Below are 24,276 nucleotides of genomic sequence, written 5' to 3'. Positions count from 1 at the left end.
TTGGTGTCAGTGATATGCCACATAATTAGGCATGTTGAAGGATATGTTTGTGTTTATGTTTCGAGGCCTACATAAGGCAGTTGTTGCCCAAGTGAATTGGCTCTAAGTACCGTATATATTTTTGTTTTCTTGTTGTTTAATTGAATGGGGAAATGCATATAGGTAAGTGGATTGGTTTTTTGTTTCTACTTTAATGAAATGCATATAGGTAAGTGGATTGTTTTTTGTTTCTCCTTGAATGAAATGCATATAGGTCTAGATGCTTTTATGGTTTAATTGTCTGTTTTATGTTTAACGGTATATATGGTTGAAATGCTTGATTTAGTTATGCGTGGGGTTGGTGTGAGTGATATGCCACATAATTTGGCATGTGATGGGAATTATGTATACTTACTGAATTTTTTTCTTTCTAATTATGCAGATGTCAAACCTTATTAAAAGTCGTAAGGCGGTGATGACTGCACCCCGTTCACCTCCCCCGACTCATCCTTCAGCTGCCACAACTCCTACACAAATGGACCACTTGCTAGTTGGTCTTGGGGTCTCCCAGGCGCCAGCGTCATCAGCCTCATCAGTGGTGCTACCTTTTAGCGCCAGGCGTGGTCATCGCTGCCCCTGCACATCCAACACACCATCGGCATCCACTACTGATGCCTCGGGGTCACAAGGTAAAGTTTAATAACGCCCCGCATGTTGATAACTATTTTTTTTTTCCTATAGTGCCTTGGTGATTTCTCCATATAGACTATTGTACATGATATTGGATTGCCTAATGATGTTAGGAGGATGGTCATTATTTCTTTGTAGAGAACATGTCTCTAAAATTTTTTGTTCAATTTTTCTACTTGATTCCGAGTTTTACTAGTTTAATTTTGTTAGAAAATTTGAGCTCTAGTTGCTCTAATTTCGATCTTTAGCTATTTAGGTAAGTAGAAAGAAAATGTGTAAAGCAGACGTATCATTGTGCTTTTCAAATGCATATGCTTTCCACTTAAAAATAGTGAATAACAACTTAGAAGTGATAGGTGATAAAATCCCACGAATTTTCATGAAAAACACTTTATTTACCCCCCCACCCCACTTAAACCAAACATTGTCCTCAATGTTTTAAGCATAGACTCACAAACAAACAACCAAATAACACAACTAACAAACACGACAAACATGGCAAAGTAAAAGCAATAAAGAGTAGGGTTTAGGAACGCAAATCTGGTTATGGAGTGTTGAGCTTCCTAATTCTTCTTTATTTGCATGGGTTGCCTCCCAAGAAACGCTTGCTTTAACGTCTTCCAGCCGGACAATCCTTCCTCTTAAGCTTCATTGGGGCCCATGGCATGGAAGCTTGCACCATCCACGACATGCTCTTCAAAGTTCTCATAGTATGGCTTCAAACGATGTCCGTTCACTTTGAACTTTTGCCCGATCTTTAAGCTTTGAATTTGGACTGCACCATAAGGAAATACATTAGTAACAACAAACGGGCCAATCCATTTAGAACGTAACTTACCTAGAAACAAGCGAAGACGGGAATTGAAGAGTAACACTTTCTGCCCTAGAACAAATGTCTTGTTACGAATCATCTTGTCATGGAATGCCTTTGACTTCTCCTTGTAAATCAAAGCGTTCTCGTACGCTTCATGCCTTATTTCCTCAAGCTCTTTCAATTGAAACTTCCTATCAATTCCAGCGGCATCAATGTCCATGTTGAACATTTTGACGGCCCAATGTGCTTTGTGCTCCAATTCAACGGAAAGATGACATGGTTTCCCATAGATGAGCCGAAATGGGGACATTCCAATTGATGTTTTGTAGGCCGTATGATAGGCCCACAATGCATCATTCAAACGCAAGCTCCAATCCTTCCGGTTTGGCCCAACGGTCTTCTCCAAAATCTGCTTGATTTCCCGATTAGAAACCTCGGCTTGCCCACTTGTTTGAGGATGATAAGGTGTTGCCACCTTATGTGTGATGTGATATTTCTTGAGCAAAGCCTCAATGGTTCGATTGCAAAAATGGGACCCTCCATCACTTATAAGAACTCTTGGCATTCCAAATCTAGCAAATATGTTAGTTCTGACAAAATCTGCAACCACTTTGGAATCATTAGTACAGGTGGCCTTTGCTTCCACCCATTTCGACACATAATTAACCGCAGTCTCCTGAACTCTGAGATGTTTCTTTTTCCCTTGATTTCTTGCCTCAATTAACTTTAGGATTTCTTCATCGGTCATCTAAGCCTCAAGCACACGATCAATTAAAATTGGCCTGACCCAAAAATTGGCAAGTAAAGCTTCCTCCTGACTTTCCACTCCTAACTTCACTCCAGTGGCCCTCAAATCTACAAGACGAGGGATAAGACTAGCGTATAATGCATTAATTCGGCCTTGAGACTTCCTACTAAGTGCATTTGTCACCACATTTGCACGACCAAGGTGATACTCAATTGTGCAGTCATAATCACTAAGTAACTCTATCCGCCTTCGCTGACGAAGATTAAGATCCCTCTGAGTGAAAAGATACTGAAGACTTTTATGATATGTAAAAATCTTACATTTTTCACCATAAAGATAATGTCTCCAAATCTTTAAGGCAAAAATAATGGCTACTAATTCAAGATCATGAGTAGGATAATTCATCTCATGAGGTTTCAATTGTTTCGAAGCATAAATAATCACCCTACTATACTGCATTAACACACAACCCAGACTATTCAAGGAAGCGTCACTGTAGATCTCGAAATTACCACTATCATTTGGGAGCGCCAAAATAGGTGCATAACTGAGACAATACTTCAACTGCTGGAAGCTCTGCTTACAATTATCATCCCACTCAAATTTAACATCTTTCCTAGTTAACCTCGTCAGTGGTAAAGCAATAATTGAAAAATCTTTAACAAACCATCGATAATAACCTGCTAGACCAAAGAAACTCCGTACCTTAGTGACGGTTCGTGGCTGCTCCCAATTCTCAACGGCTGCTACCTTTTGAGGGTCCACCAAAATACCTTGGGTGGATATAACATGTCCCAAAAATGCCACTTGATCTAACCAAAATTGGCTTTTGCTAAACTTAGCATACAATTGGTGTTCCCTTAATCTCTTCAACACCAAAGTGAGATGTCGAATGTGCTCTGATTAGACTTAGAGTATACCAGAATATCGTCAATAAAGACAATGACAAACCTGTCCAAATATGGTTGGAATACTCGATTCATCAAATCCATAAATGCTGCAGGTGCATCAGTTAATCCGAATGGCATCACAAGAAACTCATAATGACCATATCGAGTCCTAAAAGCCGTCTTAGGAACATCCTCACTTTTAATCTTCAATTGATAGTAACCAGACCTCAAATCAATCTTAGAAAACACGTAGGCCTCGAAGCTGATCAAATAAATCATCTATATGCGGCAACGGATAACGGGTTTTAATCGTTACCCAATTCAACTACCGAAAGTCAATACATAGCCTCAAAGTTCCGTCTTTCTTTCGAACAAATAAAACTGGAGCTCCCCAAGGTGAAGTACTAGGCTGAATAAAACCCTTATCAACTAATTCCTGCAACTAGATTTTCAATTCCCTTAATTCAGCAAGAGCCATTCGATAAAGAGTTAAAGATATAAGGTCTGTACCTGGAAGCAAATTAATAGTGAACTCCACATCTCGGTCTAGCGGCAATCTAGGCAAATCATCAGGGAACACATCAGGAAAATGCCTGACTACTCACACATCCTTTACACTGTTAGGAACATTATCGTTCAACACCATATGAGCCAAATATCCCTGACAACCTTTCTTTAACAACTTTTTAGCTCTCATGGCAGAAATGACAACATGTCTCACTCCACTACGCTCACTCACAAACGTAACCTCAGGTAATTCTGGACGATGAAAAGGAACTGACTTCCCGTAGCAATCTATATTGGCACGATTGTAATGTAACCAATCTGTGCCCAAAATCACATCAAAATCATCAATATCTAACGGGATGAGGTCAGCTGGCATAACTATATCCTCCACTATCATTGGACATCCTGGATACACACAACTAACATAACAAGTCTCCATTCTAGGCATTGCAAACTCTAAATCATACCCAAGAGGTGTATGACGAGGTTGTGTCAACTGAGCAAACGTATGAGAAATAACAGAATGCGTAGCGCCACAATTAATTAATACTCTAGCAAAATGACAAAGAATATTCAACGTACCTATAATCAAATCAGGATTATTCTGAGCATCCTGCATTGTGATATGGTACGTCCCTAAGCCTGATATCGTCTTCTTTGAGCTCTGCTAGCCTGATTACCTTGTCCCTGCACATTACACCCCTAACCTGGCTGACTAGGCTGCCTCGATAGTCTTGTACTACTAGAAGCAACCTCCTCGTACTGGGATTGTCCTCTAGGATACCACTAAGATCCACCTGTTGAATAGGGATGATACGACGTATAACCTCCAGGATACTGAGGGTATCCACTTTGATAATATGGATCATGCAGATACTGATACTACCATCCATAATAAGGAGCTACATCGCCCTGATAATGATAAGCACCCTCACGAACAGTCTGACCATAACTACTAGATCCTGGAACTTGCTGGATCAGAACTAGATGTGGTAAAGAAGTCTGCTGGGGCTTCTGCTGATTCTAAAGACAATGCATAGCTCTATGCCTCATTTGACCATAAGTATAACATCTGCTACTGCCTCGCCTACACTCCCCAAAATGCTTATTATTACACCTACGACATAAAGGTGCACCTGTGCCACCAGAATCCCTCTGTATCTGAAAACGAGGACCTCCTGAAAATCTACCACCTCTCATCTGACTAGTGGAGCCCCAACTCCCATTAAAAGAACTGGAACTAGCTCCATTTTTCTTAAAGTTCTAAGTCTTATGAGGTCCCAAAGATGATTGACCTTTACCTTTACCATATCTCTTCTGATTTTCATATTTTTCTTCCTCCTCACTCTCACTAAGCATATTCTCTGAATCTTCAATTCGAAGCAAAATCTCATAAAACTCCTGGTAAGTAGCACAGGGAGTTGTGGTTGCCATAGAACGCCACTTCTTTCGAGTACCCAACCTAAAACGACGGAGCATCTCAACTGGATTAGCAGCAATCTCCGGGTGATAGCGAGACAAATCAGTAAGCCTTCTGTAGTACTCGTTAGCTGTCATCTTCCCCTGTTTCAGGTGCGTAAATTCTTGCTTCTTGCGATTTATATGCTCTGGAGGAATGAATTTCTTCTGAAATAATTGTTTAAAAACTTCTCAATCAGCAGCTTCCTCTGGTGCTAACTGATAAGACTCCTATTTCCACCAGGATGCAGGCTCCAGACCTAAAAACCAGGTAGTCGTCTCGACCCACCTATCCTTAGGGAGATTCCTCTGCTTATGCATCAAACGGAAAGTCTTCTCAAGATGACTGAGCCACTGCTCAACTCCCTTATGTCCTTCATTACCCTCAAACTTATCCAACTTCAAATTATACGTAGTTTCCAAAGGAGTCCTCTGGGGAGGGCGAAGCGAAGACTGAATAACATTGGCTATAACTTCCCCTAACTAAGCAATATCAAGGAAACCAAACTCAGCTGAGGAACATGGCTCTCGACGAGGCGACATAGTTCTGACAGAAGACACCAAAATAATTAGAATATTCACAAGATATGCAGGACTACCAAACCTAGGCTCTGATACTAAATTGACATACCCCGACCGAAATCAAGGCATCTTGGCCATCATGTGAGGGTGACGTAGCCATGTGCACAATGCGAAAACAATATTAATATAAGAAATGCGAATAAACAAAAAACAAACCAACTAGAGCACTAGATAAGAATAAGTGCAAGACGAGAATAAGTGTGAGATCACAACCAGAGTATAAGTAGCCTAAGTGAAGTCCAGCAGGACGAATACTAATTATACAACACCAAAATGTAACCCTACAATGGTGATAAACTGTCAGAGTTGTCGTGGATTCCTCGCAAGCCATCAATAAGCACTCCTAACTAGAACCTGGATGGGTGTAAAATAGAAAAAGTGAGTGGGCAAAAACAAAGTTTTTCAAAACCATTTCAATTATCAAAGATAGTAACTCCTCGCCATAAAACCTGTATAATTTCCAGAAAATAGAATATATATATATACCACAACCATGCTTAGAATAGCAAAATCCTCATATATGCCATGTCGAATATCTCAGCATAAAAAATATGTAAGCCAGGTGATATAAATCAATGCAAAATGATATGTCAATTGGAGTCACCTAACGTGACATGTACGACTGAATCTAGAGCTCATCTAAATAGCCGGAGTCACCTTATGTGATCTGTACAGCTCAAATCCATATCTCAACAAATATACCTGTACACGAGTCGGAACCACCTAAAGTGGTTTGTATGATAGGACTAGGTGTAAATAAATACGCTCAAGTGCTACGATCACGTGAAGACTGTGCGAATAATCGCGAGTCACCTATGAGTCAGAACCACTTATAATGGTATGTACGACAGGACTGTGCACCTAACTTGGATCCAAGGTGAGCATATGGTGTGGGAAGTGAACATCACGTGAATGACTGGGCGGGAGCACTAACACCGGGGTGCAGGTTTATGAGCTCAAAATACATCTTAACATAATCATGCAACTCACATCTACAATCAATAAACTCACCTGGTACTTACCTGAGCGCCCGCAACGTCAACGACAATATATGCAACTACTAAATACATATTCTAAGTATAAGATATTTGGCATGGCATTTCAAAACATATGAATCATTTAAATCAATTTTCTGGGAAAAATACCAAGCATATATATATATATATATATATATATATATATATATATATATATATATATATATACACACACTGAAAACCAAAAGCCCACTCACTGATATGTAGAAGGGTCATAGTCCTCGAGTCTCGCTTGATTACGCTCGTCCTCTAGATAGGTCTCACCTATATGCGAAACAACTATAAAATGTTATTTTAAAGCACATAAACAAAACTAGGTAATAACTTCTCACATGTTGCTCAATTGGGATGTTTGAATATAGCAACGTGATCTACTCAACCACACAAACATCCCCATATTTTTAGAATTTTTTTTCGATCACCCATGCGCCCTCACGCGCCGGCCACGCGCAAGCATTTGCCTGGCACAAGTACGAAAACCCTAACGGCGTTAGGGAATCTTCCATCCAATTATGGAATATACCGTTAAATATACTTGACGCCATTAGTACATTCTGTCAGAGTTGACGGAATATTCTTCGTCTTTTCCGTTGATCCTCGCTGGAGCCACCATCTGTGTCGCCAGAAACTGGAAAAACTTCTAACCGTCATATCTTCTTCATTTTAGCACCAAAATCCATGAAATTTAAACCAAAATGAAGCTTAGGATGAAAGGAACAAAAGCTTACTACTTTTGGGTCCTAAAACTCATGGGATCTAGCCAAAAAAATCACGATAATCCGCCCATCTCTACAACTTGTCAAGCCTAAGCTTCCTAATGTCCAAAGCCTTCCAAAATTCTTCCCTAAGCTTCGTGAAGAAGTTCTAAGGCTCTCTAACACCTCCAAACTCGACAAAACCTCCTTGATCATGATGGATGAACAGTGCTCCTCATCAGGGTTTTCTGGTTCCTGAGCTTTCGAAGTTCTCACGTCCAACTACGAGTATAGATCGACTCCTTAACTGGCAAGGAATCCAAAAACACCAACCACAACCTTGATCCGTGAATGATCAAGTGGTTTGAGAAATCCGTACAATTGTACGGAAATGGAAAGAAATCCGAGAGGGAGGAGAGAGAGTCAACGAGAGTGGGGTGTGTGTGTGGTCCAGATGGGTCACCAACCAAAACAAAAGAAAAATAAATAAAACCTAAGTTCTAATTGGTTCCAAAAACTAAGGAAAACATGAATTGGACCACAACCAAAATGCATGTCACACAACACCATTTAATGTCCAAGGGTATAAAAGTCATTTCACGCTATCAAGAATAAAATAATATACACATTTGGGACGGGCTGTCACACTCTGCAAGACAACCACGTAGATTACACCGCATTATTTTCTTAGTTTTTTACTTCCTTACTTTTTAAACATTTTTCTTGTATGTAGTACATACATTTATATTAATTTTCTAATTGGTTCCAAAAACTAAGGAAAACATGAATTGGACCACAACCAAAATGCATGTCACACAACACCATTTAATGTCCAAGGGTATAAAAGTCATTTCACGCTATCAAGAATAAAATAATATACACATTTGGGACGGGCTGTCACACTCTGCAAGACAACCACGTAGATTACACCGTATTATTTTCTTAGTTTTTTACTTCCTTACTTTTTAAACATTTTTCTTGTATGTAGTACATACATTTATATTAATTTTCTCTTCATTACATTTTTTAATTGCATTTTAATTTTATTACCAAAAAAAAAAAAATACAATTTATTTTTATTACAAAATTAAAAAAACATAACGTAAAATTAAATTAAAAAAAAAAAAATTTTGCGGGAAGAAAACCTTCGTCTTGCAAAACTCAAGTGACAAACTAGGTTTCGTCATGCAATAATAAATTGCCGTCGGGCAAAGTTTAGAGAGACGAATAATAGTCGTTCCACGTATGTATCCTGGTATTTTGTACGACAAAAAAATTCATTCCAAAAAATTTTGTGCGACGAAGGGTAAACCGTCGCGCAGTATTTTTGCGACCAATGATGTTTTTCGTTGTGCAAATTCTTTCTTCATGATCTTTGCGCAACATATTCTGCACGACGAAGTTTCTGTCACGCTGAAATTTGTGCGACGGAAATACACTTTGCGCAACCAACTTTAGTTCGTCGCGCAAATAGTAAAACGTAGTAGTGCCAATATGTCGTCTAGTCCTTGTTCTCAAGTTAAGGAATCCTCCTCAAAGCTCAAGACACCCAAGTATTAAATTTAACTTCCTTGGCTTACATCATTCTCCTTATATGCTTCCCTTGGATTCTTCTCATCTCTCTTCTTTATATGCATGCCATTCTCAAAGCTTGGAAATTATAACCTAAAATATTTAAGTGCATGCATTTGGGAAGAAGAGATAAGAGAAAAGGTGGGTCACTTTTTGTCTAATTAGATTCCTCAAATCTTTTTCTTTTGAACAACGCAAGAGTTTCAAATTTGGCAGCATAAACACCATAGCTGGGAAGAAAACATGAAAAACCCTATTTGAGACCTTTTGAGAGCTTGATTTGGTAACGAATTACAAGCAATTTTATGATGCACAAGCCTCATAAAATGAAGGGTAATGTTAGAGAGACTAATTAAATAAGTATCTTTTAATGTGCTTGTGTCCTATTGGTGGCACAAATTTTGGTTTTTGTAGCATTAAATATGGACCCAGAAAGAACTTACAAAAAAAAAAAAAAAAAAAAGTTTCAAAAGAAACAATTTCGAATGGGCAGTGCTATCTAGTCTACACTCCTCTCAATTGAAGAAGATCAATGAACAAAAATTAACATTGATGTGTGAGAGGTAAAAAATGATATGTAAATAGCACTAGCATTTTGATTTAATTTGTTTTCATGCAAGCCTTATTATCAAAAAAAAAAAAAATAATAATAATAATTATCAAAATGAAAAGTACATAAGCTTGTTTTGTTTATGGGAGAAAAGTACATTAGTTAAAAGGGTAGTCTGTATGTTTATATCCTGTTAGCCTTTTACACATGTCAATTCCACGTTATAGATTAATAATTGAATAAAATATTTGTTAATCACTAATTAGCGCTTGTAATGAACATGAGGATATAGGAATTATATCCTGCTTGCTAAGGATATTGCATTGTATCCATTTCTTTAATAGACAACACTTACTTGTATTAAGTTTTGTACTCGATAAGGAAGTAATGGTGTACATAGGTTTTTACTCGATGAAGAAGTCAACCGATTGATCCATTGTAAGGTTTTTTTTTTATTGTTACCAATAAAAAATAGAACATAAAATCTCAAAATGGATGAATATATAGAAAGGTTAAAAATGAAAAAGAGAACAGGTAAATTACGTGGTGTGCATTTCGAGCTAGCTGTGAGCCTGTGAGCGATTTCTTTGTGGTTATAAAGATTGAGTAGTCTATTTAAGGTGGGGGCTAGGGTTAGAAGGAAACAAAAGAGAATTGTGAATCACGTGTGCATATTGCAGGCAACACAAGGCCAGGTATAAGATACATGATGGACGCTGGCCCTAAACCCTTCACATGCATGATATTTTACATTCAAGTTTCCAGTGAGTATCCATAACTGGTCCTGCTGGATAAGATCCCACCAGTCAGTTTGTGCAAATTGAAAAGGACCCGGCTTCTCTGCCCTCCCAGTTCCCATAGATTCTCATTCCCATCTTATTTTGTGAGGTCACGGTTAAGCCACGTCAACATTTTATATTGATTTTTTTTTATAGAGATGATAAGACAAAAAAAAAAAAAATAGTGATATAAAATGTTAACATAGTTTAACCGTGAACGCATAAATAAGAGGGAATGAGAATGTATGGGAACTAGGAGGGCAGAGAAGCCAGGTCCAATTGAAAAATATTGCAATATTGAGAGAGAGAGAGAGAGAGAGAGAGAGAGGATGGAGAATGTTGAAAAGTATATATGTATATACTGTATTCCCCAGGGAGCATCGAGCGGGACAGAGTATATGGCTGACGAAAATGGAATCACTCGTATAAAAAGCAGAGTCTGATTAACAATAAAAATATTAGAGAATTCCTTAATCTATATTCTATAGGATGGGGAAGATGACCATGGAAGGAGACACAACTAGTGATAAATGACGGGTGGAAAGCTTATGCTTCTTTCATGCATGGCCTTAATCAACTCAGTCTTAATTTGTGTTGTGACAAATGACACGTTGATTTATTATAATTAATGAGCACATGACAAAAAAAAAAAAAAAAGTTTGGCTGTTAGCACAACTCAACCCAATTGTATAGTGTACAGTTGCAATTTAAGGTATATATATTTAGGATTGAAATATTATTGGTTTGTGTTGGGCAAGTTTAGATGTACTCGAGTATAATCTTAAATTCAACTATTTTTTAATTTACTAACTAGCTCTTAGTTTAATCATTTTTGTCATTCTCAATATTGGCCAAGTTTTTTCAAGTTCGAATCTCGTGTTCTTTATTAAATACAAGAAAAAATTGAAGTACCAGTCACACTTAAGAGTCCTTTTATTTTTTTTACACACTAATCACAATTATATGTAGTTATGCATGAATTTGATGAGGAGAAATGATTTCTTCTAAGTCTTGAGACAAGTAGTGTGGTGTATAAAAAACTCACAAATTAAATTCGTTGTCTAATAAAGCCTGTATATGTAACCGTTAGCTAGATCGTTTCACTACCTAGAAACTCAAACTTTGCTGTACTGACCAAAGATAATACTTAATAAGACCACATATCTTTCGATATTTTCTTCATGACCTAACAGTTTTGGTTTTATATACTGGATCGGTTTGAAATTGAATAAATATAATCATGCGTATCATTATATAATATTAAATCCACCAGAGGATCGACAAAAGAATCATATAGTTTACTAGTTTTACATCTGTAAGTTTCATTATTTTCTTACTCTCTTAACGTTAGAGAGAGACAGAAAGATAGTCATGGCAGCAAAATTTTACATGCATCGATGCGACAAAGGAATGGTCATTGTCGACGACAATGACCTCTTTCATATGATCTTTTTCTCACTCTCCAAAATAAAGATGACCAATCAATCAACTAGCTAGATCCATTGTCATACACATGTCAATATTATTACTTTGGACCATGCATTTTTTTGAAATCCATTTTCGTATATTCAGTATAACATCTGTTGTTTGCCGCATAAATATGTAATCACTGCTATATATTAACCGCGTTGAAACATTTGAGAATTAAAGAGAAAACAAAGAAGTAAAGATGAATAGTGAGAAAAATGAAGAATTAGAGAAAGAGAATTTAGAGAGAGAAATGAGTTTTTATTAACTAAGAATGATAATGATTATACAACTTTGTTTATAACAGAGAGCCTAACAACGCTAATCAAACACTAAGGCCACCTCCAACTGAAGGGGCTACATTTAGTCTCCGTCCATAATATAGTCCTGCAATAAATTATTTTTTTAATGAACAGTGTCATGCCATATCTATATACAATTTCTAACAGAAGGAGGCTATTTTTAGCCTCCCTCAATAATTTATTATTTTAAGTTTGTTCTTTAATTTTATGGGTTAATTGAATTAAATTACCAGATTAAAATAAGGTTTACAGACGTATTTTGAGAGCTACTTGTCACTAAATGTTGCTTTAAGTTTCACATTGTTTAAGTTTCATGTTATTAAATATTTTAATTTTACTTACATGTTAATAGCTCAGAGATTAAAATGAGGTAAGATAGTATGGAATGATGAAAAAGATGTGAGAAATGGTGTAAAAATAGCTTAGTATTGTAGGCATAATTTATTGAACAATTATGGAGGCCATAGAAAGAGAGAGAGAGAGAGAGAGAGAGAGAGAGAGAGAGAGGGTGCGGCAATAGTAGAGAGAAAGAGAGAGATGTGTAATTGTGGGTGTGTTCTGTTCCACCCCATTGTGCCTTTATTTATGGTAGTATGGAAGGCTAATTCCTTACCCTTTAGGATTACAACTTTTAATAGGTAATCAACTCCTAATAGGAATATACGACATATCCCTAGATCTACTAGGATTTACACAATCACATTCCTACTTTAATAGGACTGCAACACTCCCCCTTGAATGTGTAAATACTCAAGTAAATGGCGCATTAGGTCTTCAGTGATGAAGTAAGTAAAGTTGATGAAGTCGTTGGCACAATGAGTGAATGCGAGTCTTAAATGAAGGGAAGAATGCATAAAAAGTAAAACTCACAAAACCTCGTTATGGTAAAACCCATAGATTAAGGAGAAAAGTGAGAAGTTGCATTAAGTCAAAACTATACTTCTTTTGGAAGCAAGTAAAAGAGCTCACAAGGGTATGATCAGCCCAGGATGGGTGCCTCGTTAAAACCTAGTTAGGTAGCAAAAACCCAGTGGGAAAAATGCTCCTAATTGTAGGGAAAAATAGTACATTAATATCAAGTGAGTATACTTCTGAATACTCCCTCTGAGTTTGACATAACTTCCAAATGAGAACTACAAGCATTGCATATGATAGTTAGGCATACCAATTCCTCAAACAAGCTTCTGGAAGGTTGACTTCGGCAGTGACGTTATGTAGAGGTCGGCAAGGTTGTCTGGGATTGGCTTGCATGACTTCAATCTCCTGATGCTTTGCTGATGTAGATATGGACACAATATGTCTTGGTGTTGACTTCGGTGATGTATCATGGCTTGGTTAGGTGGATACATGCGGCATAATCTTCATGGATCATTGTTGGGACTCAACGATGAATGAAAATAACAAGTACTTCGAATATGCTCAACAAGAACTCCTAACCATGTCTTACTTTTGGCGTAGTGAAGTGAGGTGAGTCTTGGAACGATTCAAAGATTTCGCAAATAAGGTCATATCGTGGACCTCCAAGATATTGCAATATCCTTAACGGTAAAGACATAACCATTTAGGGATTTTGCCTTGTGCGTGTTTGATAAGTAACTTACATCAGCATAACAAACAAGGCAAGTATCATTTTGAGGATCAGGGGGTTGGATCCACTTGAGATGCATTGGGATTTGACTTTCCCAAATTCGTAGTACCTTCAGGGTATGTCTTTAATACCAATTTAAAGGCTACATGTAGGTGCGGTGCTGCATTGTTGCCAAGATCAATAGCGAAGGAGATGTCCTGTCTAAATACAATGAGCTAAGTACAACGAAGCGCAAAGTTGAACTTTAGATATGGAATTTTGGATTCCATAACCTTTTCAAGGGTCTCATTTGCATATAACGTATAGACGATCAAAGGTATACTTAAAGGTGACACATTTGGGGTGCAGTTCCACTAGTAGACCAAAATACCGTTAGAATAAAGCATCAACTTCAGGTCAAGGCATAAACGAATTTTCTTAAGATCTTTCATCTCAAATTCCATCTTCAGGTGCAAGGCAGTTTTCTCAAGCTCTTCCAGAGTCTTAGTGAGATTCGTGTTAACGATATAAACTATAACTCTAGCAATTCGGAATAAGACTTCATAGTTTAACATGTAAGGGCTTGATCAAATAATCACTTATATGGGTATACCATATTTGTCAGATTGTAAGTGAACGCCTCAAACAAGTTAAGAGGGTGTTTCGTGATTTTGGAACTATTTGAACCAGTCCATGTAATTCTTCGGGAACTTACATGTCAATCTCCGTATCTATATCCCCATAGAGAAACACTAACCACATTTCATAATGCTGTTATCAATCACAAGACGTTTTGAGAGAAACTTTACGCCATAAGGCGTGCATTATATCGCACTATTTCATTCATCTCCTAACGCTTCCTTTCCCACTTATATCATAACAGGGTTACCTTAAGCAGTGTAGCAACAACAGGTCCAATACACATTTTGGTAAGGAATTTGACCTGGATTGTAATATCAATTGTCCAATCAGTTCTACGTTGTCACTTAATCAACAGAACACAGTTTGATATCGTTGCTTTTTATTTATGTCGGTAGCTACCATATAAGTGAAAACATGATATCGTCACTTTTTATTTATGTCGGTAGCTACCATATAAGTGAAAACATCATCGATGGTAATCTTATTTCAATTCCATTTAGCTTATCCAAACTAGTATACTCGACCAAGAACTTCAAGTCTTGGGAGTAATCCGGATTAATCTCATGAGATGGAAATAATTTGAGACAGCGATCGAGTATGGATTCATTGTTGTGTTGTGTCGTCCTCTTCTATGAAAGTGAATCCTACGAATCGAGTGATTTGTCATGCTCCAGGCCAAGACAGATTGATTGGCTATCCATCAGTGTACCAGATCATCCAACAGGGGTGACATATCCTCTAGAGATGTTAACTCGACGTCTGTTAAGTACGTCTATCCTTGTAGGCATGTTTATAGCTGATATATGATCTCGTCAAATTAGTTAGATCAGAGGAATGTGTCTGGGCAACATTCTGAAATCTAGAATTCATCGTACTTTCTTTTCACACTTGTGCGATACGGGGATCGAGATGAGACATAGTGGGCAATGTCCACACAAATTCGCGCCGTTCTCTCAGAACGTTGACGTTCTTATTGATAAGAACATATTTATGCTGCTTAGTTATGATGTTTCCTTGCATTCAGTGAGTTAATTACTATTTATTTTAGTCTTTTAAGCTATTTTCGTATGTTTTTAGGTCCTAATGGCAAAAGGAGCAAGAAAGTGCATTTTGAGGCTATTTGGAGCAGTTTTGGGCATGGATTAGATAGCTTAACTATGGAGCAAAATGGATGGACGAAATTCAAGTCAAGAGGGGCTAGGAAAGGCTACAAATCTGGTGGAAGAAGTTCTAATGCAAAGAAGATAAGGAAATAGCAAGAAATAAGGAACCTTATCCACCCTTATCTTATCCTATCCTAACCAACTTTATCCTTTCCTAACTCTAACATTATCCTATCTTATCCTATCCAAATCAGGTTAGGCCTTAAATCTAGCTAATTAGAAGGGATTAGTTATACATTTAAACACCTAATTCAGATTCTAGAAGCCTAATCCTTTGTATGCCGCATGTAGGGCATTCATTGTAGGTTTAGGAGTTGTAATCTTTCCTCTATACCTATGTCTTGTGTTCTTGTCCCTTTAGGTTTAGAATCTGCCCTAAACACTCTTTCTAGAACACCCTATCTTCCCCTTACAAATGTGCCGCACCTATCCTTCTAGAAGGCCCTAAAAACCTTGTCGTGCATTCCCTATCCCATTCCCTTTTGGTTTCTGCCAAGACTTAACCCTTTTCCCATTGGATTGTGCAATCCTTTTCCTTCACTAATTGTGCATAATTAGCCTATAAATACAGCCCTATGCCGCACCATTCAAATCATCCATTCACTCATTCATTCATTCATACATTCAACCATCAAACTCCATAATTCACACCGCACCACCCTAGTGCCGCAAGCAAGGAAGGAATGAGAGAAGGACTTGTGCAATCTGCCATCCAAGGGAGTGTCGTGCATGCCATTGGAGTGTGGAGCGTTTCTTGGTTCTTTTTATCCTTAGTTTTAGTTTGATGTTTAAGTTAATTTGGTTTTCAATTATGATGAACATGTGGAACTAACTTCTTTTTAGTTGGAGGTGAATTCGAAGCCATGATTATATGTTTTATATGAATTGATTACGTCCAGTTATTATTTCTTAAGGCAAGAATGTGATTTGCTTATCTAAGTTATTAAAACTTGTTTATGTATGTGGGTTGGGGGTTGCCACTTAATTTGCATGCATGAATTTGATGCTAGAGTATAAGGGGGTTTCATGTAATAGTTATTCACTTATATTCACAAGTAGTGGAGGTTGCTAGTCACAATCACATTAAGTAAATCCTTGGTATGAGTATCATGCGTTTCATAGTGATGAATGCCTTGTCAATGCTTATGGTTTTCACAAAACTTAATGACTTTTGATATGTATATTTGTTATGCGTTTCATATAAAGAACTTGAAAAAGATAATTTGGTTGTAATGCGTTTTCATTCAATTCAATGAAATAAGGAAAATCTGATGGTTAGTTGTGCGATGCAACTAACTTGGGGCGTTGTCATTCATAGTCTAAAGGAATAATAACTGGAAATTGGTTCATATGCATATATCATGTGTGGAGAAGGACCCTCTAACTAGCCTTTCACCCATTTAATTCACTTAAATTCGTTTTTCCAAAGTGTTTTCTAAAAAGTTTTTGTTTTAAGTTTAAAATTCGTCGAAAACAATCCCCCTTTCATTTAGTCTTGTTATTTGAGTAAAAATCTGTTTTCTTTGAGTCTTTTGAGTCAAGTTAAAGTTTATTTTCGTCCAAAACATTTGTTGAGTCTAAAATTGAGTCTTTTTGATTGTTGGTTGTTGTTTTAAGTGTCTAAAGTTAGTTTTGAGTATATAGAGCCTAGTTTAGTGTTTTTGAGTCTTATTTGTATTGATTAACATCCCTAGTTAATCCTCAGTCTAGAACGATCCCTACTTACATATCTACTACAATTGTCACAAACAAGGTTTAATTTGTGTGTCAAGCAAAATTTCACACCACTTATCTACTCCTAATGGCAGGAAGACTGTCTTATTAAAGTGACAACTCGCAAATGAGCGGTAAAGAGATTGTATGCAAAGGCTCGAAAAGAGCTAGTGTGAAGGAGAATCATGATCGACAAACGATACACATCCTTCTTTGAGGACCCATGGAGGTACGTTGCGGCGGCGCAACTTGGCATATAGAATGCACACCCAAATGCATAAATACGAAAATCGTCAAGTTCATACCCAGTAACCAACTGTAACGTCATATAGGTTAGGTGGAAATGGGCCTCAATGTGGACCAACACAATTGCGTACAAGGATTGCATAGTGTTGACCCTAAAAATTACAAAACCTACGTGGCGTGCAAGCCGAGTAACTAATGAGCTAACTACGTTCTTCGATTGATGCGGGGCGTGCCAACTTGTCGACCGAGCTTGGCCGAGGAATATAATTTGTTGATTTTGCGTTGAGCGCGTTGCTGACTTCTTAATTTTGTGATGGCGGCCGAGGAAGGAACAAGTCTCGGCCTTCGGGTTCTCAAGCCTAAAGACAAGGCTGCTAATTCTGCGAAGTTAACGAATCATTGGTGCCGGATTGGACCATAGTGATTATATTTGTAAGAGTATAAGCACGTCGAATCGACACCAGACTATATAGACACAAGTACTCGAAAGAGATGTATGTCTTGATGGTGAATGTGGTTCAGTAGTCAGAATGCCGAACTCTGAAACTCACTTGTGAGTATCCAATCATAAAATCACTCGGTGTTCAATGCGCCGAATGTAGTAACTTGTAACACCTTACTTTGTCGAGAAAGCTAATAAGATGACCTCTGCCAACAAGGATTCGGAAACCCTTCTCGACCAAGACTTGGATAGGTAACCAGTTGGCCTCGATGTAGTGTTGTTTATCCAAACTGAAGGTGCTTTTCAGTCGGCTGATTCTACGGCAGCAGTGCTGTTTATCCAAACTAAAGATGTTTGCCGGTTGCCTTCACAGTGCTGTTTATCCAAACTGAAGATGTGTTGGCGGAAAAAGAAAATAAAAAAAATCTCAAGATGTTTGAGAGGTTTGCGCAGGGCAGTTGTGTGTTGAATTGGAGAGGGCTCGAATGACGTACTCTTCTCTCTATTTATAGTAACAAATCCTTCTTAAGATCGACTTGAAACTGTATTTAGATTAGGACTTCTTATTCTGATCCAACTTTATGTCGACCAATCCTACTCCTATTAGGACTTTGAACTCACCCCCCATTTTCAGGCCGTATTCATTTCCGGCCAAGAATCTATACTGCATTAGGACCCCTTATCGTATTGGGACTTCGACCCATCCGCTCATCCAAATTACTCCTTGGAATAGGACTCAACCACCTTCATTGAACAGCCTAAGACCACTAGGTAGCCCATAGTACATTTGGAAAAGTTTTGGGTGGAACATAAACCTACGCTCGGCCTAATAATATTATTTTGGGCCCGAACACATAGCCCTAGGCAGAAACCGAAAACTTGGTACGTTTACCAAAATTCGGGCAATCATTTAAATTTGCGCTTTATGATCACTGGGCGAGGCTATTTGGGATGAACATGGGAATTTGAAGTTCAAATATAAACCCAAAATATATGTAATACTTTATTGAAAACCGTCGGCATTATCCAGTCTCCCGGACTTTAAGGGATAAGTAGGGTGGTGAGGCCTTAATCAGCCATGAGGTTTAGCAACAACGTATGTGGACAAACAAGTGACCAGTTTGTCAATTCATCAACCAAAACCATAAGTATTTATATGGTCCGTATTTTGGTTAGATTAATCCACATATATTCCCTTGAATCCACTGTCAAAAGGGTGATTTCTTATCTTTGCGAGGGATGATATAGAAATCAATTTCCCTAATGAGCAGACTTGGCAAAGTGTGCTTGTAGGCACAAGATCCTTACTTCGGGTAAGGAGATGCGGCATAGCATCATTGTTTGACCTAAGTGTCCCCAAAGGTTGTGCTAAAGCTAGTAAACTACTTAATCACCAGGCTCCAGGCTCATTTTTGGAGGTGGTGCAAAGATATTTCACTATTTTCTTCAATGGTTTCATTTATGATCATTGTCATCTCGAATATCCTTAAAAACTCAACGACATGGGTAATTCAATACCATTCATACAACGAGGAGCGTGCCAATGCTTTTAATCAGGTTGGATAGACCTGAAGTCGTTGTTAGAGATATGATTTAGGTGTAAAGTTAGTGTGCGTAGTACGCATTCATCCAGACAACTAACTTTCCCACATTCCTACCTAATCACGTGTTTAATTGAATCGGTCACATGTATTAAGAAACATGATTCAATTAACTCATATTCGAGAACAAAATCAATAAGATTATCCATAAGTAAAACATACACCAAAACTTAAATCCAAGAACATAGAAAAATGTTCACAAAGTACATGGTTTACTAAGGGGATTCGGCTAACAATGCCATCCATGTCAAAACTCTGCTATTCCAACAGTGTTTAGTGAAGCAAAATTAGTCTCACATATTCACTACAAGAATGTTACTCCTCAACGACATTGGTAGGGGCATGAACAGGTGCATGGCCAATGATCTATTCCATTGAGACAGGAGTAGATTCTGCAGGGTTGAGGTTTGGGAATATTATCCCTTATTCTTGAAGTTTTAGGTCTTAGGTACCAAGGATCATGCTTTGGGCATGATGCCACACTTTGGCATGCCCTGATTCTACCAAATGTTGTAAAAAAACAAATTCAAAATTAGATTGTGAGAGAGAAAGATTCCGAATTGGATTCGGTAGGCTCCAGCTGAACTAGGTCTATACCTTTCTCTCACATTTATGGTAGTAATCAAATTCAAGAATCTGGTAAATTTCTGCTTTCTACACTTGTTGCTTGAGGAGCGAGTTAGAAAAATGGAAGGACGAGAAAGGTATTCTCCAATCAAAATTTGATTGGATTTATAAACTTCAGAATTGTACTCATTCATGGATGTAATCATGGTGTGCTTCGGGCAATATCTTTCATGGTTAAATGGTCCATAGGAGTGAGCCAAAGAGCCATGGAATCCTTGTTTATGAGGTACTTTCGTTGGTAATGCTTCGGGCATAAGTCTTCGAATGAAGATCATGGCGGAGACTTTTCAGCTTTTCCATGCCATTGTTGGCTTCAATAGTTTCTCAGCTTCTGGATAGTCAAGTGGAGATTCACGTCTTATACCCCACATAAAGTGGTTTCTATTAGAAAACATCCAAATCAGGAAAATCGAACTTGTGATGGTTCGACAATTCACTAAATTAGAGGGAACAAGATTGTGATTGGTGCTATGGGAATGAATCATCTATAAGCATCAAAGTTAGAACATTCGAGTTCTAAGACATGGTTTTCATGAAAAACATCGGGTTTTCATGGGTGTATTGTTTTATGAAAACTTCGGGTTTTAAAGGCACTAAATTTGACACTACATGTTCAATTTAGTTTATGAACGTTTAGTTCAGAAAAGAGATGTTTCTGAATGAACAAAGAATGCAATACAACTAAGTGTAGTGGCTTTTAGTTTCTTCGGGAACTCAAGTGTGAGAGCTTCGTTACTGTGAAAGTATGTCAACGGTTCAAAGTATAAAAATAAATGATTGAATTGTTAATGTCCAAAAGTGATCTTCAGGTCAAGAATTTTGGATTCATTATCGGATTAATGGACTGCAGGTCACTTTTAATTAATTCAATAGATCGAGACTATTCGGAATCGATCGTAGAAGCAAAATAATGACATTCGTGTCATTTTATTGGTTTTGGGCCAAGCAATAAAGGAAATATGGCCCAATTTGTGCTTTTCCGTGGGCACCCTATGGTTGGGAGTGGCTAGAAAGCGGAAGCAGGCCAAAATTTGGCTTGGACAGGCCACACGGGGCAACCCAGTCAGTGTGTGCAAGTTGCAGACTTGCAATAGGAAAATGGGCCATGTAAGGCTGCTGCAGGCAGCCCAACAAATTGCAGAAGTAAGCTTGCAGGCTTGCTGCAATCATGGGCCAAGGAAAAGAAAAAAAAAACATAAGCGGCGGGCTTGCTGCTGCAAAGCGGGCCGAGGTCTGTCACAGATGGAAGGCGGGCCCATCAGCTGCTGGCTGATAGTGTACTGGCCGAGAGAAAACCCAGGAAGTAGATGCGGGCCGAGAGCAAAAAAACCCAGCAGCTCTTGTTGCTTCTTGAACGGGCTAAGGGCGTGATGCCCATGCATAAGGGATCCAAGCGGCAGGCCTGGTCCAATTTGGGCAGTAGGCCTAAAGGGTTGTCCCAAGCTTCAGGCTTGGTGCGATTTCAGCCGTAAAAAAAAAGTGATTTTTCTTCCCTTTTTTTTTTTTTTTTTTTTTTTTTCTTTCTTTTTCTGAAAAAATTATAGGGTTGAAAAACCCGAATTGCTTCTAATTTATTTTGCATCATGCCGAATGTTTTTATGTTTCACAGTCGTTTCAAATATCTTACTTACTTTATTTTAAGCATACCTGATTGGCAAAAAACAATAAAAACCTTTGAATTTGTAGAAGATCCTTCCCGGAAAGCTAGAATTGCATCTCCAATGCGTTGTATCACGTTCAACATAGAAAAATTAAATTGAATCAATAACATGTAGATCAATTCAAAAGAATAAATTAATCACAAAAAGAATGATTAAAACGTAATACTCCCCATATTGAAGATCAAACTCTCTTTAGCGCAGCATCAAGAGCGTGCTGATAACGTGTTGTATGCATAATTTACTGAATAATTATGGAGGCCATAGAGAGAGAGAGAGAGAGAGAGAGAGAGAGAGAGAGAGAGAGAAAGGTGCGGCAATAGTAGAGAGAGAAAGATGTGTAATTGTGGGTGTGTTCTATTCCACCCCATTGTGCCTTTATTTATAGTAGTAGGGAAGGTTAATTCCTTACCCTTTAGGATTACAACTCTTAATAGGTAATCAACTCCTAATAGGAATATACGAGATATCCCTAGATCTATTAGAATTTACACAATCACATTCCTAGTCTAATAGGATTGCAACACTTAGGTATTTACAGGAAAAAAATTAGATTTTTTTATAATTTTTTTATAATTTCGTCTTAAAAAAAGAAGAAGAAAAGGCTACATGACGTCAGCTAGCACAGCTGGGCCCAACTTTCATCGCTAGCTGGCTCACTATGTTTGCCCAGCCCTCTGGTCATTTGGCTATATTTTGGCTTGGTGGGTCCCTAATTTTTTTGGCTTAGCCCTCCATTAGAGATGGGTTTTGTATCAAAACGAGCTATATTTTGGTCTATAGCTAGCCATTTGGTTGGCTCAGTTGGAGATGGCCTACCAAACTTACAGACTATATTGCCGACTTGTACAATCATCATTTAACTAATCATCTAATGATGTGGAACACTTTATATACTGTATAGGAACATTTTTGATAATGAAGTTCACATGAAAGCAACGTGATGCATGCACAAATTAAGTGGTTTTTCCTTCATATTCTAACATATGATGCGATTTTTAGAGTGAAAATTATATTTCCATGATCTAACATTTTGCACCTCTATCAAGAGCGTGCTGATAACGTGTTGTAGGCATAATTTACTGAATAATTATGGAGGCCATATAGAGAGAGAGAGAGAGAGAGAGAGAGAGAGAGAGAAAGAAAGGTGCGGCAATAGTAGAGAGAGAAAGATGTGTAATTGTGGGTGTGTTCTATTCCACCCCATTGTGCCTTTATTTATAGTAGTAGGGAAGGTTAATTCCTTACCCTTTAGGATTACAACTCTTAATAGGTAATCAACTCCTAATAGGAATATACGAGATATCCCTAGATCTATTAGAATTTACACAATCACATTCCTAGTCTAATAGGATTGCAACACTTAGGTATTTACAGGAAAAAAATTAGATTTTTTTTTAATTTTTTTTTAATTTCATCTTAAAAAAAGAAGAAAAAAAAGCTACATGACGTCAGCTAGCACAGCTGGGCCCAACTTTCATCGCTAGCTGGCTCACTATGTTTGCCCAGCCCTCTGGTCATTTGGCTATATTTCGGCTTGGTGGGTCCCAAATTTTTTTGGCTTAGCCCTCCATTAGAGATGGGTTTTGTATCAAAACGAGCTATATTTTGGTCTATAGCTAGCCATTTGGTTGGCTCAGTTGGAGATGGCCTACCAAACTTACAGACTATATTGCCGACTTGTACAATCGTCATTTAACTAATCATCTAATGATGTGGAACACTTTATATACTGTATAGGAACATTTTTGATAATGAAGTTCACATGAAAGCAACGTGATGCATGCACAAATTAAGTGGTTTTTCCTTCATATTCTAACATATGATGCGATTTTTAGAGCGAAAATTATATTTCCATGATCTAACATTTTGGACCTCTATCAAGATGTATCCAAGAAGTACACAAACGAAGGGAAAACAAAAAAAAAAAGAGCCTAATTATTGTTTGGCTGCGCTCCATTACTAAAGCATAAAAATAAAGGAAGGAGTGGAAATAGATAAAATGGGAGTGGTATTATGGTATTACCGTCATCCACCATCAAAGAAACCTTTTCTATGTGGTAAAACAAGAAAAAGAAGGGTTTTTTGCTTGCTATTTGTCTCTTTTTATGCCAAAGAGTGTTCTAAATAGTGTGCTTCAGAAAAGTTCATTTCATAATTAAATTTTTGGGATAACCTGAAGTAGGAGTGATTTTTCAAACGAGTCAAATCGAAGTTAGGGGGTTCCATTTCAATACAATATGATGATATATGATATATACCGTCTAATTTCACTACTAGAATTATGCTCATTACACACCATTTTTTGCCCACCCTTTGCAATTGGTGGCCATGGATATAAAGTTGCTACTATTACTATTTTTTGGTGGCTTCACAGTGGGATTCCACTGATATCAGTGGCCTTAAAAAATCAGCCACCAATATTGGTGTCAGTTAGCTAACTTTATTTCTTAAAATTACTTTTCTTCTACTTTTTTATTTCATTATTTATTTTGTTGGCACCTGGTGCTGGTTAATTTTTTGGTTTTCAAAGCAGGGATATATATT

General features: G+C 37.7%; 1 protein-coding gene across 1 annotated transcript; it reads right to left on the bottom strand.

Moving 5' to 3' along the window:
- Positions 1-1,310: 1,310 nt before the first annotated feature.
- On the bottom strand, positions 1,311-1,703 carry LOC137722600 (uncharacterized). The gene is made up of 2 exons (XM_068461679.1): positions 1,508-1,703; positions 1,311-1,444 (listed from the first exon to the last, which is right to left on the bottom strand). The coding sequence occupies exons 1-2, from the start codon at positions 1,701-1,703 to the stop codon at positions 1,311-1,313; spliced, it is 330 nt and encodes a 109-aa protein (XP_068317780.1).
- Positions 1,704-24,276: the final 22,573 nt, after the last annotated feature.

The sequence above is a fragment of the Pyrus communis genome, chromosome 1 (assembly GCF_963583255.1).
Source record: "Pyrus communis chromosome 1, drPyrComm1.1, whole genome shotgun sequence".
Classification (NCBI taxonomy): domain Eukaryota; kingdom Viridiplantae; phylum Streptophyta; class Magnoliopsida; order Rosales; family Rosaceae; genus Pyrus; species Pyrus communis.
The sequence above is the reverse complement of the archived record's forward strand: the minus strand, read 5'-3'. Positions and strand labels throughout refer to the sequence as shown.

Coding starts and splice junctions, on each gene's coding strand:
- LOC137722600 (XM_068461679.1), bottom strand. CDS start 1,703: ATGGACATTGATGCCGCTGGAATTGATAGGAAGTTTCAATTGAAAGAG. Junction 1,445..1,507: donor CCGTCTTCGCTTGTTTCTAG/GTAAGTTACGTT, acceptor CTTATGGTGCAG/TCCAAATTCAAAGCTTAAAG.